The sequence below is a fragment of the Callorhinchus milii genome, unplaced genomic scaffold (genome assembly GCF_018977255.1).
Source record: "Callorhinchus milii isolate IMCB2004 unplaced genomic scaffold, IMCB_Cmil_1.0 Scaffold26, whole genome shotgun sequence".
NCBI classification, from domain to species: domain Eukaryota; kingdom Metazoa; phylum Chordata; class Chondrichthyes; order Chimaeriformes; family Callorhinchidae; genus Callorhinchus; species Callorhinchus milii.
The window spans coordinates 1134694-1149547 of record NW_024704767.1 but is presented as its reverse complement, the minus strand read 5'-3'; the positions used below and the strand labels follow the sequence as shown (position 1 = coordinate 1149547).

Genomic DNA, 14854 nt, shown 5'->3' with positions numbered 1-14854 from the left:
AATCAACTGTCTTTCTATATTCTCGGGGAAATGGATGACTCTGCCTGACTGCCAGAGGAGTGCATCAGTCACCTCTCAAATGCGAGTAGATACGGTGCTCTGACTGATGCCAGCAAAGAAATGGACAGTCACTGTCAGTTCAATTTCACAGCTGCAGGGAGAGAGCAGTAAAAAGTCGCTGGAGTCCCTCCTACACCCCACTTCCCCATCCTCCTCCCACCCCACTCCAGCTAAATGCTGTACAGTGACACAGTTCAGTCACCGATCCCTGCTTAACCTGATTCTTCTCAGTCACTGTTCCTTTGACAAATGCAGATGATTTATGCTGGATCAATACACCTTGCCCAAGGGTAAGCCTTGGCTCGTGTCCTGCGCCTTTGGCTTAGACCCTTTCCTCTTCTTCTACCTCCTCTCTCCCACTCTCCTATTCCTGTTTTTGTCTGTGTAGCAAGCCGCAGTTCACTCTGGTGCAGTTTAAATCCAACACCTGTTGCCCAGGTGCCATGGGTCTTGTTTAGAAACAGCTGAAAAGAGCTGGGAATCTTCCTCGAATCAAAAAGAAACACTATTATTTCCATTCAGTGGGAGAAACCGTCTAACGGCAAACTAACCCAAGCATGAAACCATCAGAATATCACAAGATCGGTTTGGGTAAAGAATTCCATTCAGCCCTTTCATTCCCATCTCTCCAGGGCACCCACTCTACCATCCTCCCTTTGCAGCATCAAGCTGCTTTTCAAATGAGTCCCAGTGTCCCGGCCTCACCTACCCCTTCCTGGTAAACTGTTCCAGTTATCCTTATGGGTAAAGACTGTGTCTTGATATACATAATATGTGGTCCACTAGGCTAAACCTTACTACAGTATTTCTCACCCACCAGTGAATCGACATTAAAATAAATACTTCTCCAAAGCAAAACTATGAATATGATATAACCCTTGCATGTGATAGTGTGAATGATCACGTCAAGACATCTCAAAGCACCTCACAGGATATACTATAAAGTGGTCTGACTGCTTATTATGTGGGCAAACTCTGTTTGGGGGACATTGCTGTAAGCCAATTTGCACACAGCAATGTCCCACGGACACATATGGAGTGAGCTACCAATTTTATTTCGGGGATTGTCGGGCCAGGACACCGGGAGAAACTCCCTTCTCTTTTACATGATGTATTCTGAGCAAGTCAAATGGAAAATTACAGACGGAAGAGAAACGTTAAGATTTTCCTTTGCAGAAGAAATAGGCAATTGCGATGTAAAGTGCAGAACAGACCCGGTTCTCTTACCCCCACCTTCCCCGGCTTCTTTTTTTAGCTGCAGAGTCGTGGCACTCCAAAACCCGGTTCGAGCTGTGTCACAGCTGTTGTGCATGAATAAAACAATAACATCTGCAATGAGAATTAGCACCTGAGCCAAAAATAATGGCAGGCGGCGCGAGAGACTGACTGATAAAAAGCAATTTGAAAAACACCAGGGGACAGACCTAACACAGGGACTGTTATTTTCAGATTCATTCTTAAAATTAAAATGACATTCTCCCTTTGTCAGGCTGCACTTCAGAATCATTTGCACCCAAGCTCTCAAAACCCAAATCTATCTGAGTCGCTGGCAGGGGAGATTTTCGGTTCATTACCAGTTTTTTTTGTGTGTGTGTGTTAATATAAAATAGATTGCTTTTGATAAACAGAGGGTGCGAAGCTGACCGTTTTCCTCGCAGCTAAAGCCATGCTTTCAATGTGAACTGTCTTGCTGATGCTTTTAATAGATGTCGAATGTCACAAAGTGACATCGTTGGCAAAATGGCACACAAATGAACGCTAATAATTATCGACATCATCGGTGAAGCCTTCACCAAACTGTTTTTGTGAAACTTTAACCAATTTCGGGTCAGAAGTTTATATCTATAATTTCTGAATTCCCCTCGTGCTGTAAGAACAAAGGAGTTCATTGGAATATAAAACAAATATCGGATGCATTCCAGTCGGAACTTGAGGGGAGCCCTGCAGAGTCGGAGGTGCCGTCCTTTACATGTGATGCTAAACTGAGGTCCTGATGGCTTGTTCTGGTAGATGTCAAAGACTGTGTGTCACTATTCAAAAAGAAAAGGGAGTTTCTCTCTCCCAGTGTCCTGGCCCAACAATCCCACTCCCCCCCCCCCCCCCCCCCCCGCACCCCGATAAAATTAGTCATTCTCTTCATAGCCTTTTGTAGGACTTTGCTCTGCTCTGTTTGTGCCTGCTTAAAAATACATAGTCACTACACTCGGCACCCAACTCCCGTGAAGCACTTTGGAATGTTTCAGTGTTGCAAGTGGGTCATTGATGCAAAGATATTTATTCTATGATTAACTTGCCAACTGAGGTTATGTTCCTTTCACTTCCAAGTTATGCAACATAGATATTTCCTGAGCTTTATTGGAAATTTGGGTTGAATTTAAATGAGATGTTGTTTGGTAAGAAAAATAAGGACCAAAGTTCAGTAACGGCAGAAGCCCATTGTTGGGATAGGGGGAGAGGCACTTTGATCTACATTGGCTCCTGCAGTGCTAAACATTTATACTCGTGGCCACTGGAAGCCTTGAGAGAAACTCAATCTTGCTGATCTGGAACATCGCAATCAGATTCTAACCATTACTTAGTACATTTTCACCCAGGTGAGCATAAGGATTTCTCCAATCAGTCTCTGAGCTGGGCAGTGCCTGAAAATGAAACCCTCTTTATTTTTTGTCAATTTTTTGGAGGACTGAGATGTCTGGGAGAGCTTTTCAGTCCATCGTGTCGAGTGTAGTGACTGTTTATTTTGCTGTGCGGAAGCGGCAGCTACTCTGTTGCAGAGCGATTGGGCAATTCATCTGGTATATAGTTTTCCTTTGGAGAATGGTCACACAGACAAGGTACCAGGGAGATGGGGAGGAGGGTGTTAGGTGTCTTTTGGGACTGTATTCCACTTTGAGTTAATGCCTTCAGGAAGAATATTGGGAGTGGGGGGAATGAAGGGTAGGAAAAACTGCAAGTGCAATAAAACACGTGAGGGTCAGTAACCTGGAATTTCTTACATAAAATGGCCAATGTTTCACCTCCGAACAAATGGCCAGGATTACAGTAAACCCTGGAATGACTCGCGTTGTTTCTGACTAGATATCAAACGCATCTCGTGTGTTATTTTTCTTTTTTAAAAAAAAACAAATAAAAGGCCACTAAAAGTAAGTGTAAGTTGCACGGCAAAAGCTCATTAGGTTGGGAGGCTGGGGCTTGAGTATCTTCCTCCAGCATCTGGTGAAAGGGCTCCTGCTCACCCTGCCAAATTTGAGTCGCAAGGTCAGGAGTTCCCATTTATTATTCAAAATTGCTCTCTGACCTTTCTTCAGCTGGGTCAGGGAGATTCAGCATTCTTGTTGGCTGAATGTTTATATCGAATCCAATAGCCTTTGTCTCCTTTTGTCCTTCACTGAATATTTTTTGGCTTTGGGAATTAGGTTGATCTATTTTGACATTTGTTCCTTTAAAAGAGGGATTTATTTTTCCTGTCCCCCCCCCCCCCCCACAACACCCCTTCCAAACAACATTTACACATATTTTTGTTACACATACACACATCTCTGAATGTGTTTTGCTCTAACCTTTTGGTTTTGGTTGAAACTTTCCATTGATAGAATATGAAATAGATTGGAGCGATACGAGTGAAAAAGCAGCAGATTTTTTTGAGTGTGGGGGGGGAGGCTGAAACTAATATTTTTTTTAATCTTATCTGTTCTCTGCATCATTTTTCCAGCAATGCTTAGCTGAATGCTATTCCCCACAGACCAGGCTAATGGAGCAAATGGGAAAAGATGGACAAGGCAAGTTCATTTTTCACTGAACATGATGGAGAGCTGTCCAGTGTAGATTACTTATCAGTTTGGGACAGAGGCACTTGATTTAAAGTCAGAGACAATATTTAGCCATAGATCTGTAATTCACAAACGTACCAACATTTGTTTTTCTGCCGCACTATATATATATATATATAAAAAAAAGCAGCAGAAAAACAAATGTTGGTACGTTTGTCAATTACAGATATAAAAAGAGGTAAGTGGTGAGAAATTCCACCTGGGTCAGACTTACACTATTTTACAGAGAATCCCAGAACGAATTATTGAATTCAGTTTTAACTTTGAAGGCTGGTTTTACATCACTTAATAATAATAATAATTAGAAAACTTGCAGAAAAAACAGCTTTCAAAAATTCAAGACTGTCTTTTAACAATTTTGCCAAATTCTGGATGTTCCACTATACAGCGTAAGTCTAGACCCAGGTGGAATGTATTCCAAATTGTTGTTGCAGTTCTCCTATACTATCGTATACATAAAATATTTATATAATAAAGCGTGATTTATTACGGAAATGTTCTAGTTGTACAATTTGGAGAATTCATTTTGCAACGCCAACTAGTTAATTTAGTTGGACAATTTATTTTACAAATTGTATCAAGACTAGTATACAGGTAACCATTGGAATGTTAGATTTTTTAATACCTCGCTGCATCTCCTATGCTACACCAGAATACATCTCCACCCCATTTCTGTGGCAACTGCAAAGACATTGTAACTCAGGAATCCAGTGGAAAAGGGAACATAAATCATCTTGAATTATGATCGTTGAAATACCAGATTGCTCTGTAATCGTGACATTTACAATAGGCAGCTGAGTGAACTGGACTTTAAAATACTTAGTGCAGATTTTATACAATCGTGGTATAGGATGTTTTTTATGGGGAGGGTGAAGTGAAACAAGAATGGGTCAGAGTCATAGATAACGATCAGACAGTTCTGAACAGCTTTGATGATCCTAACAGTTGGATGTTATTGACAAAGTGGGAGCCAAGCTTGAGGAAGAAACAAAAAGGCAAAAGGTTAGATTGGGTCTCAACCTGCCAGCAATCTGCAAGCGACGCGACCATGTGTTTTGTGACATTACGGATGATGAACAGCCACAGCTTTCTAATGTAATAAAGCTCCTCCAGTAATGCTGTTGGTGGAAGAGTAATGAAAACCAAGTCGAATGGACAGTTTTAGCCATTTTATTCCCAGTTTTGAGAGCCGGTAATATTTTTAACAAATAGTACATTTATTTGAGCGAATATTTTGTTCTGTTGAATAAAAACCTATTAATATGACCACCAATGAAAGCATTTGTACATATGGGGCAGCTCGGTATTTTTTTTTCAACTTAACATAGTCAATTGAGGCTGACGTATTACTGGTTTATAGAATGCCAGTTCTAAAAGTGTGTGAAATACATGTGCTTATTGAGGTGCGGTATTTGCAGACAAATGTTGGGCTGAAATAAGGTTTGAATCCTAGAGTTGGCTCCCTCATCCCGCTCATACCTCGTGGCTCATACCTCCTGCTCCAACTATCTTTCCATCATTGTCTGCACCGCCTCGTACCTCGTGCCTTATTATTATTACTGCTAATGTTGTTATTGATTTTAGGATTATCATCATTATTGTTATTACTGTTGTTATTGCTGCTGTGATTATTTGTTGGGAATCCAGGACATTTCTCCCCCACATTAAAAACGAACATGCGAAATGGACAGGGTTGGCTGAAATACTGCGGGCCACAGGGTTTCGCTGTAATTTCTTATCCCAGCGACACGGAGCTGCCAGCAGGAAAGGCGGGAGAGATAGTTAATTCTCAGCTGGTTGAGCCAGTCAAGCAAACTCGCAAGTCCCAGCTGTGCAGCCTGATGTTTCCTGATTGCACCTAGTTTGCAATCTGTGAAATGTTTTCTGGACTTGGATTCATCAAGCCTTGCCACTTTTTTTTAAAAAATTGTGTGCGGAAGATATCCTAGGATATGCCATTATACCCTGCTGCCAGGGACCCTCCAGGAGATAAATGGAATCTGTGTGAAGTAAATTAGTGTGAACTAGTCAATCTGGGTGTCAGGGTTGAAGCACGTCTATGGGTAACTAGCTAGCTTGCTGGCTGAAAAGTCCACTGACTCCTGACAATTGGACACCTGGAAGCAGACCTCGCCAAGTGTTAGCTTCTCGGTACGGTGTTAGATTAACCAACAATCGTGACTTTTTCATCAATCGACGACCAAACCTGTAGCTTTGCTGGAGACCTCCTGCTCCCTGACTGCAAACCATATTTATTCCCATTCTTATGCACAACTGTGTTACTCACACACAGTTGTGCAACTGGCAGATCAAGCTACTTGTTAAAAAATATTCGTTGGAACCACTTCACAATATAGCCTGAGAAGCGCTTTGAGACGTCTCGACAACACGATAAGGCACTATATCGAATGCAAGCATAATTGTTATTATAAAATCGTGCAATACTGGAAACAAACTCATCTCTCCGTCAAGTCATTGATATCAGAACCAAATTCTTAGCGCATTTCTGGGACCTCTGTGGCAATAAATATATTATCAACGTTGTGTTCAATTATTCAGTGATCACTGACTTATTAATAAGTAAAAATAATAGTAGATTAGCTTGACAATTCTATGTGTGTGTATAACGTACAGCAAGTGTAAATGTACATGTATATATGGGGAAAACCCTGCTAAAATGCCCTTGCATAGAGCTTTGCCTTTCTGATAGCCCGGTTCTACTGTGGACCTCTTCCAATGTTGATGAACCAGCTACCTGCGCGAAAGAAAAATAGCCAACTACTGGGTTGCCATCAATGTAGTTTCCTGTGCATTTCGGATGCACACAACATGCAGTAAGTGATGACAGGAGTGATCTGGAAGTCGGTCATTTCTTCACATCTCACTTAAAAACACAAGGCCTGGGTCATTGGACGGAACCAACCTCTTTAAATGTTTCTGTATATATTTAGAGTAAGTTTATCAATATTTCTGGCACAGTGTTTAGATGCACCGTATGAACACGGGAACAAATATAACGTCCGCAGTCCACAAACGATGCTGTTTTAGTCACCTATCTCGCTGCAATTCTTCAGAAGCAGGAACTTTTACTTAACTCAGGTGGATGTTAAAGATCAGGCAGCACTGTTTGGAAAGAGAAGGGAGCTTCTCCCAGCGTCCACCAAATAAAATTGGTCATTCACTTTGTAGCTGATTGTTGGACGTTGTTGTGCACAAATTGGCTGGTACATTCTCTGACAAAAACACAGTCAATATAACTCATAGTAAAATCCTGTGGAGCGCTTTGAGACGTCTCAACGATGTGATGAGGCTACATCAAATGTAAGGATTACTATTATTATTATATTAACTGCAGCCGGATGCATCCTCTCTATTTCTCCGGGAAATGAAGGTATTTTGTTTCATCATGTTTCACTGGCCGGTAATTTCTGACGGAAACCATTCAGGGGAGATTTGCCATTTAATGTCAATTAGGATAGTTCAGACGTCTTGTGGCTTAATCCCACACAGCACTCGTGTTTATTTATTGTGCGGGTGGACCATTAGCAAGGACTCATACTGTAATAATAGCTGCTAGCAAAATTTCCTTATATAATATTAATACTGATAATCCTTGCATTTGATATTTTGCCTTTCACGTCAGGAGGTCATCCCAAAATGCTTCACAGGACTCGCCAGGAAGATATGGTGTATATTTCTGTAGGTGAATGCGACAGCCAGTTTGCACCCAGCAATGTATGTATGAGGCAGAAGGGAAAAGAATAAAAGCGTAATTGTATATTTACCTCATCAGTAATGGACCCCCTGAATGTAATGGAACTTTTGATCAGCTCCCCATTACTGTCTGCTGTTTCACTTTGCTTCACACAGATCGGTGCTATTGAAACCAAACACATTTTGTTGGTGGTTGTTAAGAGACAAGGTCATTAATCATCAATTAAGGATCTTAACAGGCAACAAGGACACATATCCATTTCACTTCCGCAACATCCGAAACATTGCTCAGCATTCTAACGCGCTGCCGTTAACACTTTGACTGCTACTAACCCTTTCGTTGCTGCCTCGCTGCAATGGCAGTTTAACCCCGATGGTTCCTTCAACAGCTCGTGTAAATTCCTTCACGCCCTTGTATCCTCCCTGCTACTTTGGACGCCACTGCTCTACCATCGAGTGCTGAGCATTCTGGCACAACAACAACTTGCACTTATATAGCACCCTCCATGCAGGGTAGCATCTCGGAGCCCAAGCATCTACGTCCCTAACCCAGACGTCCAAACCCTGCCAATGTGAAGCGCTCCAAGACATTATCCTACGTGAAAGGCATTGAGTACATGTAAAGACTAACTTGATCAACTTCTTGTCACAGAGAGCATCTCTACAGAGTGCTTGGACCTGGTGTTGGGGCGAATGGGTTGTGCCTGAGCCAGAAAGCTCAGATGACCAGAGCAATGGATCTGGTCCCATTTTCTAGAGATTATTGTCAAGTCAAAGGTCCTTGTGCTCACTTTCGAAGCGCTCTATGGTCTTGCCCCTCCCTACTGCCGCATCCTAGTAACACCTTACCAAAGTGTCCACTCCCTCCGCTTGGCAGGCACCAGCCTGCTCCATATCCCCTGCCCTGGCCACCCCACCATCGTCGGTTAGGACCTTCAGCCTTTCTGCCCCCACCCTCTGTTGTTGTTGTTGTTGGGTCAACACAAGTTTGCACGATGCTTGAGGATCCCTCCCACAAGCTGGGAGAACTTTACATGATTTTTGTTCATTAAGGTGAAAAGGGTGTGGAAAGAAGTACTCTGTGTTGAAATGACGTTTTCTGGATGTGACACGAGGGATATTGGCCACCCTTTATCTGCATTTAATGCATTTGTGTGTGGAAGATCCCACTCTACAGTCAGGAGCAAACCCTCACTTTGTTTTCTTTGGATGACACCGTGGAGTCCTGTAGCTCAGTGGTTAGAGAACTCGCTTTGTAAGCGAGAGACCTGAGTTCAATTCCAGGCAGAGGGCGAAACCTTGGGCAAGTTTCCTTACTCCACACGTCTAATAATAATCCCTCCAAAACCAAAAACAATAATAAATTAGTCATTTTCAATCTACGACTGTTTGTGGGACATTGCTGTGCGCAATTGGCTGCCGCGTTCGCCCACAAATATACAGTCAATTCACTTTATAGTATATTCTGTGAAGCGCTTTGGGACGTCCTCCCAACGTGAAAAGCGCTATATCAAATGCAAGGATTATTATTATTATTTTAACTCACTGCACTTGGCAATCGGTCATCATTAATGTCTGCTACATTGAAACAAACCCAACTTTTACTTCGTGTGTGTGTGTGTGTGCGCGCGTGTGTTTGGGGAGACGTCTCAAAGTGCTTCACAGAATATACTATAAAGTGTAGTGACTGTGGGCGAAATTCAACTGGTTCTTTCTCTCATTTCAGCTCCATCCACCTCCCTTTCAAAACCTCCTTTCTGCTGCTGCCGTGCCTTTTCTAGGTGTAAAAGGGAACCGGGGGTCAAAGGGCATTGTGCCCTCTACAAAGTCTGGTCATTTCCATCCTTTCTCCTTCTGTCAGTCGTGATGTCTTCCCCAGGGGATCGGCTCCCTGACCTCTCCTGGACTGTGACGCCTTCTAAACCGCTCCAGCCGACTGCCTGACAGGGTTGCCCTGGCTTTTACCCCGAGACTCTCCCTTTAATACAAATCCCTCTTTCTCACTCGTTGGACGTTGCCAGCAAGTCCCACTCGTTCACAGCGTCTCCACTTCAGGATGTCTATTTGGGTGTAAATCCATTTCACAGGGACGAATGTTTTCTGTCTCTCTCTCTCTCTCTCTCTCCCTCCCCCCCCCCTCGGGCTCCAGAATATAAGGTCAGCTGTTGACCTCTGACTTGGAGGGAAGAGATGGGGGTGGGTTTATTTAGATGGAGTCATAGAGCAGGGCTCTGATTTCTGACGAGCTGAAGCTCGCACACTCTTCTCCCTCTCGCAAAGGAGGGTCCCTTTTGACAAAGTCAAAAAAGATCCCCGTTGCACGCAAACATTCACTGAAAGGATCTTATTTTACCCCCTATCATTGCAGGAAGCAGTTCTGTCCATCCCAAGTCCCAGCTTCGCAGCTGTTTATAAACCGGCCTGTGTGAAAATGGCAAGGTGGCTTTAACGGCAGCCAGAGCAGAAGAGGCACTTAATAAAGATGGCCTCCGTCAGTGGCAGGTTGAGCTGCTCAAAGTGGGAAACCATTCCCCTCGGGAAAGCCAATTCCACTGCCATTCACCTACACGAGCTTCCCACGGTTTATTGGGGAAGGACGAGCAAAGCCACGCAGACATTTCAAAGCTCCAGCTACACCCTCAGTCATTCTAGAGACTTCACCCCCCCCCCCCCCCCCACCCGCCACCCTTTCATTACCTTCCCAATGGCTCTGGGGAAGTAACTTTCACCAGTATTGATCTACGAAAGGAAAATTGTCCAAATCGCTGCATTTACTAACAAGAGCAATTTCAGCGCCCAGCTCCACCCCACCCCCAACCCCACACACACTCCTTTTCTTTTGTGAAGATGATGATGTGTTCAATCCTCTGTCCCTGCCTTTCCCATTTTTGCTCAGTTTGATAACCTGGCGAGTCGAAAATAAAGCTAGCGGGGAATCATGAGTCAGAAAGGCTCCTGCTTTGTGACCAACCTTGTTGATCCTTTCTCCTGTGTGAAATAAATTGGTCCTCACGTTTTGATTTTGCATTTGACACTGTGCCTCAAACTGATTCCCCACATTTACTGTAAAGTGGAATGACTGTATTTTGTGGGCAAAAGCAGTGGGCAATTTGCGCACAGCAACATCTCGCAAACAGCCAAGAAGTGAATCACCGATTCTCTCCAGGTATTGTCATCGGGACACTGGGAAAAACTCCCTTTCTCTTTCCGAGAGATCTTTAACATCCACCCGAACCAACAGGCAGGACATCGGCTAGTGTCTCATCCGAAGGAGGCACCTCAGACAATGCAACACTGCGCTGGATCATCCTAATATGGATCTTAATATTAAGATCATCGGTATATGTGTTTGGGTGTGTTTTTTTTTACAAGCGCAGTACGCAGACGACATTTAGGTCCCGATTAAGTTAAAGTAACAGCCTTTTGCAGCATTCACTGTGTCCCCCCCCATCGCGCTTCACTGCTGGTGAGGGTTGTCGCCTGTGTTTTCTTTGCTGCGTGTAATCTTTTTGCGGTGTTTGTGTCTTTGTCGCTTACCAGCTTCTGTCAATGTGGTGCTGCGCGAAAGCCAAGCCGTGGCCAAGGAACGAGAGGCTGAGGACCGGCCTGACCGATGTGCCTGTGAGAAGTCTGACAGTCCAGGTGAGAGCCATTCGCAGATAGAGATGGAACTTACAGTGACAAACGTGACGTCCTGCACCCTGACACCCTCCCATTTCAAAGGCCCCACAGCAGCTCACATCACAATCAAAGCACAACAACAACCACAACAAATTACATTTGCACAGCGCCTTTCACGTCGGGAGGACTTCCCAAGTCGCTCAAAGTAAACAGAGACCTGCAGCACAAGAGCCTAGCCATTTCACCAGCAATATTTCAAATTAACTGCACCGTTTGCTCCCGATTTTTTTTTGAAAGAAAAATACAATCCCTTCTGTCTTTAACATTTATTGCTTCTAACAACACGTTGCCTTCGTGCTTAACTGCTGTTGCGATTCGTGTTGCGATTGTCTGCTTGATATTTTCCTGGCTTGCTTTCTCTGGTTTCTGGGAACCTCTGCATGGCTCTGTGTGTTGATCCATGTATCATATATATATATATATATATATATATTTGATTCATCCTCTCTGAGGCCTGTCAGCTCAGCTAAGAGATTTCCAAATCTTGCAGCCGGCTCTGACAGGGGGCAGCTGCAAACAGTCCCCTGATCCATCCCATAGGAGCGCTGCTGAGATTTAATTTTCAATGAAAGGGTGCAGTTTGAAATCCATGTCAGGTCCCCTAGGTCATCTGCAAGTCCAGATTGGACCCATGACAGCAGGATTATCTTTCAGTGTGCTCCACTCAACCTAGATTCCTTGGGAGTTTGACTGCTGTCTTGCTCTTGAATTTCAGCCTATTTGTCTGCGCTCTGCTATCGCTCTAACCCCAGCGGTGGGGGTGTGGTGGGGGGGAGTTGGGTTGGTGAGGGTTGAGTGGGTCGGGGTGGGGGGGGCGGTGGGTTTCGGAGGGGGAATCTGAATCAACAGCCACGATGGCAGGATACGTTGCTTCCCCCCCCTGGCATTGGCCCCATCGTTTGCTCGTTCGTTCGATGGCGTAGTAACGCGATGATTTTGAGAGAGCGAAAGATAACGTCTCACCTAACATTGATGCCAGGAGGGGGTGCGGGTTGTGGGGGAGGGAGGGCGGGCGGGAGGGGTGGGGGGGCCGTCAGGTTCTCGATCGGAAGAGAGAAAAAAAATAATTAGTGCTTTCTTTGTCTGTCTGTCTGTCTGTCTGTGTGTGTGTGTGTGTGTGTGTGTCTTTCTCTCTGTCTCCCTCCCCTCTTTCTCGCAAGCAGCCTATTTCCCTTCATCTGAAAAACGTCTCGCCTGGTAAGACTGCTCTCTCTCTCTCTCTCTCTCTCTCTCGATCGAACCTCTTGAGATTGCAACAGTCCTTTCGCTGCTTCCCCACAGAGAATACGCGGCTCGGTTTCCATGGCTACGTCGCGCTGGTCCAAGAATTGCCTGTATTGATCCGTGGGCAGGCGGGAAGAACAGTGACCGTGTCGTGGGTGAGCGGTATGGCAAATGGCCAGAGATGTAGCGGTCAGGGGAGAAATTAGCGGATGAAAAAAACACTCGGCCGGGAGAGGAAAAGGAACCCTTTGCTTTCTCCTCGCCCCTATTTTTTTTGTGGTTCTCTTGCCTTCCACGCTGTCGGTCATCCTCCGCACCTTGTCTTCCTTAGCCCCTCGCTCACCCGCCGCCCCCCCCCCCCCCCACACCCGCCCACCCCCTTATTCTTTTCTTTATTTTTTTTCCCCCCCCCGACGCAAACTCAAAGAAACTTGTTAAGTCACTTGTCATGTCAAATCTTCAGCATCTGCCCTGACACAGCTGTCAGGGTTCCAGCTCGGCACATTCAGCGATGTGAAACAAAGAGCGAAGGGCATGAATTATTTATCGTTCCTTCCTCGGCCTGGAATTCTGCTGGAGGAAATTAAGATAACTTTTTCGGGAACCAAGTGGAGGGGCGCGGGGAACTGGGTGCGGGGTGGCAGTCGTTCCCGGGTGACGGAGCATCCGTGTTGACCGTTTAGCTCTCGGAGAGGCAGTAAGGGAGAGAGAGAGAGAGAGGGAGAGAGAGAGCGCGTGAGAGAATAATGATAATAATCCTTCCGTTCGATAGAGATGTCTCAAAGCGCTTCACAGAATATATTGTCAAGTGGAGCGACTGTGTATTCTGTGGGTAAAATACGGGAGCTGATTAGTGGGTGGGGGGGGGGGGGGGGCAGAGTAGCTGAAAGAGGAACGTAAAGCAGAACCCCCCCCACTCCCTCACCCTCCCAAAATAGAGAGTCAGTGAGATTAAAACTCCCCAAGTTATGCAACGCAGAGCAGGAAGTATAAATCTAACCTCCCGGCCCCACATATGCACTCCCGCTGTGATTTATACTTTACCAGGTCACTTAAACGCTGCGCTGTTGCACAACATGAAAGCTGCTTTCACCTGTAAACGCTGGAACATAGCAGTGTAGTTCCTGCTGCTGGGAAGTTGTCATGCTTGGGTTGATGCAATGCCTGTGGTACAGGACTGAAACGAACGTCTGAAATATTGCAACGACGTGCGAGCTCTAAGGTACTATTCGTCTCAAACGGGCCATCGCTGTGCTTCAATTGGCTGCCACGCTCACCTATAAAATACACAGTCACTATGATTCACAGTCCATCCCGCGAAGCGTTTTGAGATGCCCCCACCCCCCCTCCCCACGCCCAACTGATTGAACTGCAAAATACAGTCACTACAGTTACCGCAATTCCCATTGAATCCCGTGAAGCTCTCTGAGACATCCTCCCAAGTTTACCGGGATTATTAAATGCAAGTTACGAGAGCTTTAATGATAATAATGTAGAATTCACCTTTGATTGATTTATCTCTCGCCACCCACCCCCCCCCCCCCCCCACCTCCCTCCCTCGTGTCATTACAGACACATTACCAGTATCAGTCACTAGGAGGTGCCCAAGTGCAGTCCGAGCTTGCCAATCTCCTCTCTCTCTCTCGCTCCTGTGAGAAATGCCCCCCAGGAACTGATTTGTGCTTCTTCCTCGCCCAGAGATTGGAAAAAAAACTTACCACGTGGGAAACCATGGTCACAAGCGATTATCTTGCCATTCTCTGGCACTGGACCATTGAGCTACACCTCTGCTCTCTCTCCTCTCTCCCCCACCTCTTCTCTCTCCCTCTCTATCCACGCGCTCTCTCTCTTTCTCTCTTTCACTGCAAGCTGCAGTGTTATAGCTATCATCTTCTATTGATCGCCAGCAGAAAAGATCCACCGAGCTGCAGTGCGGTTTAATTGCAAATGATAATACTCTACACAATATTAGACCGCATGTCTTGAATCTGCTTTTTTTTAATGATTTTTAAGCTGCGTGACTCTTTAGCGCTAACATTGAATACATCGGGGGGGGGGGGGGTGGGGGGGTGTAACATGCAATATTTCCTAATGGATTTCTTAATAAAAATGTCCATTTAAATTAAAAAAATGAACACTTCACAAGACGTCACAGCGCAGGCTGAGGTTTTACAAGTTGGATCAGCGCACATTTCTTCAGCGTGTTCAACTTCCAAAATTGACGACACAAGATCTCAGACGAGAAATGATCAGAACTTTGATAATTGCACATTTCTTATGACGCAATAAGAATATTATGATCAGAATTTTGATAATTGCACATTTCTTATTATGCAATAAGAATA

The 14854-nt window shown here is 44.9% G+C and overlaps 1 protein-coding gene across 1 annotated transcript in view; it reads left to right on the top strand.

Annotated features, from left to right (window-relative positions):
- LOC103189352 (WD repeat-containing protein 72) overlaps positions 1–14854 on the top strand; it is a 166106-nt gene that overhangs the window by 49743 nt on the left and 101509 nt on the right. The window contains exon 19 of the mRNA XM_042344020.1: positions 11145–11246. Coding sequence (XP_042199954.1) covers positions 11145–11246 — 102 coding nt within the window. The remainder of the gene's footprint in view (positions 1–11144; positions 11247–14854) is intronic.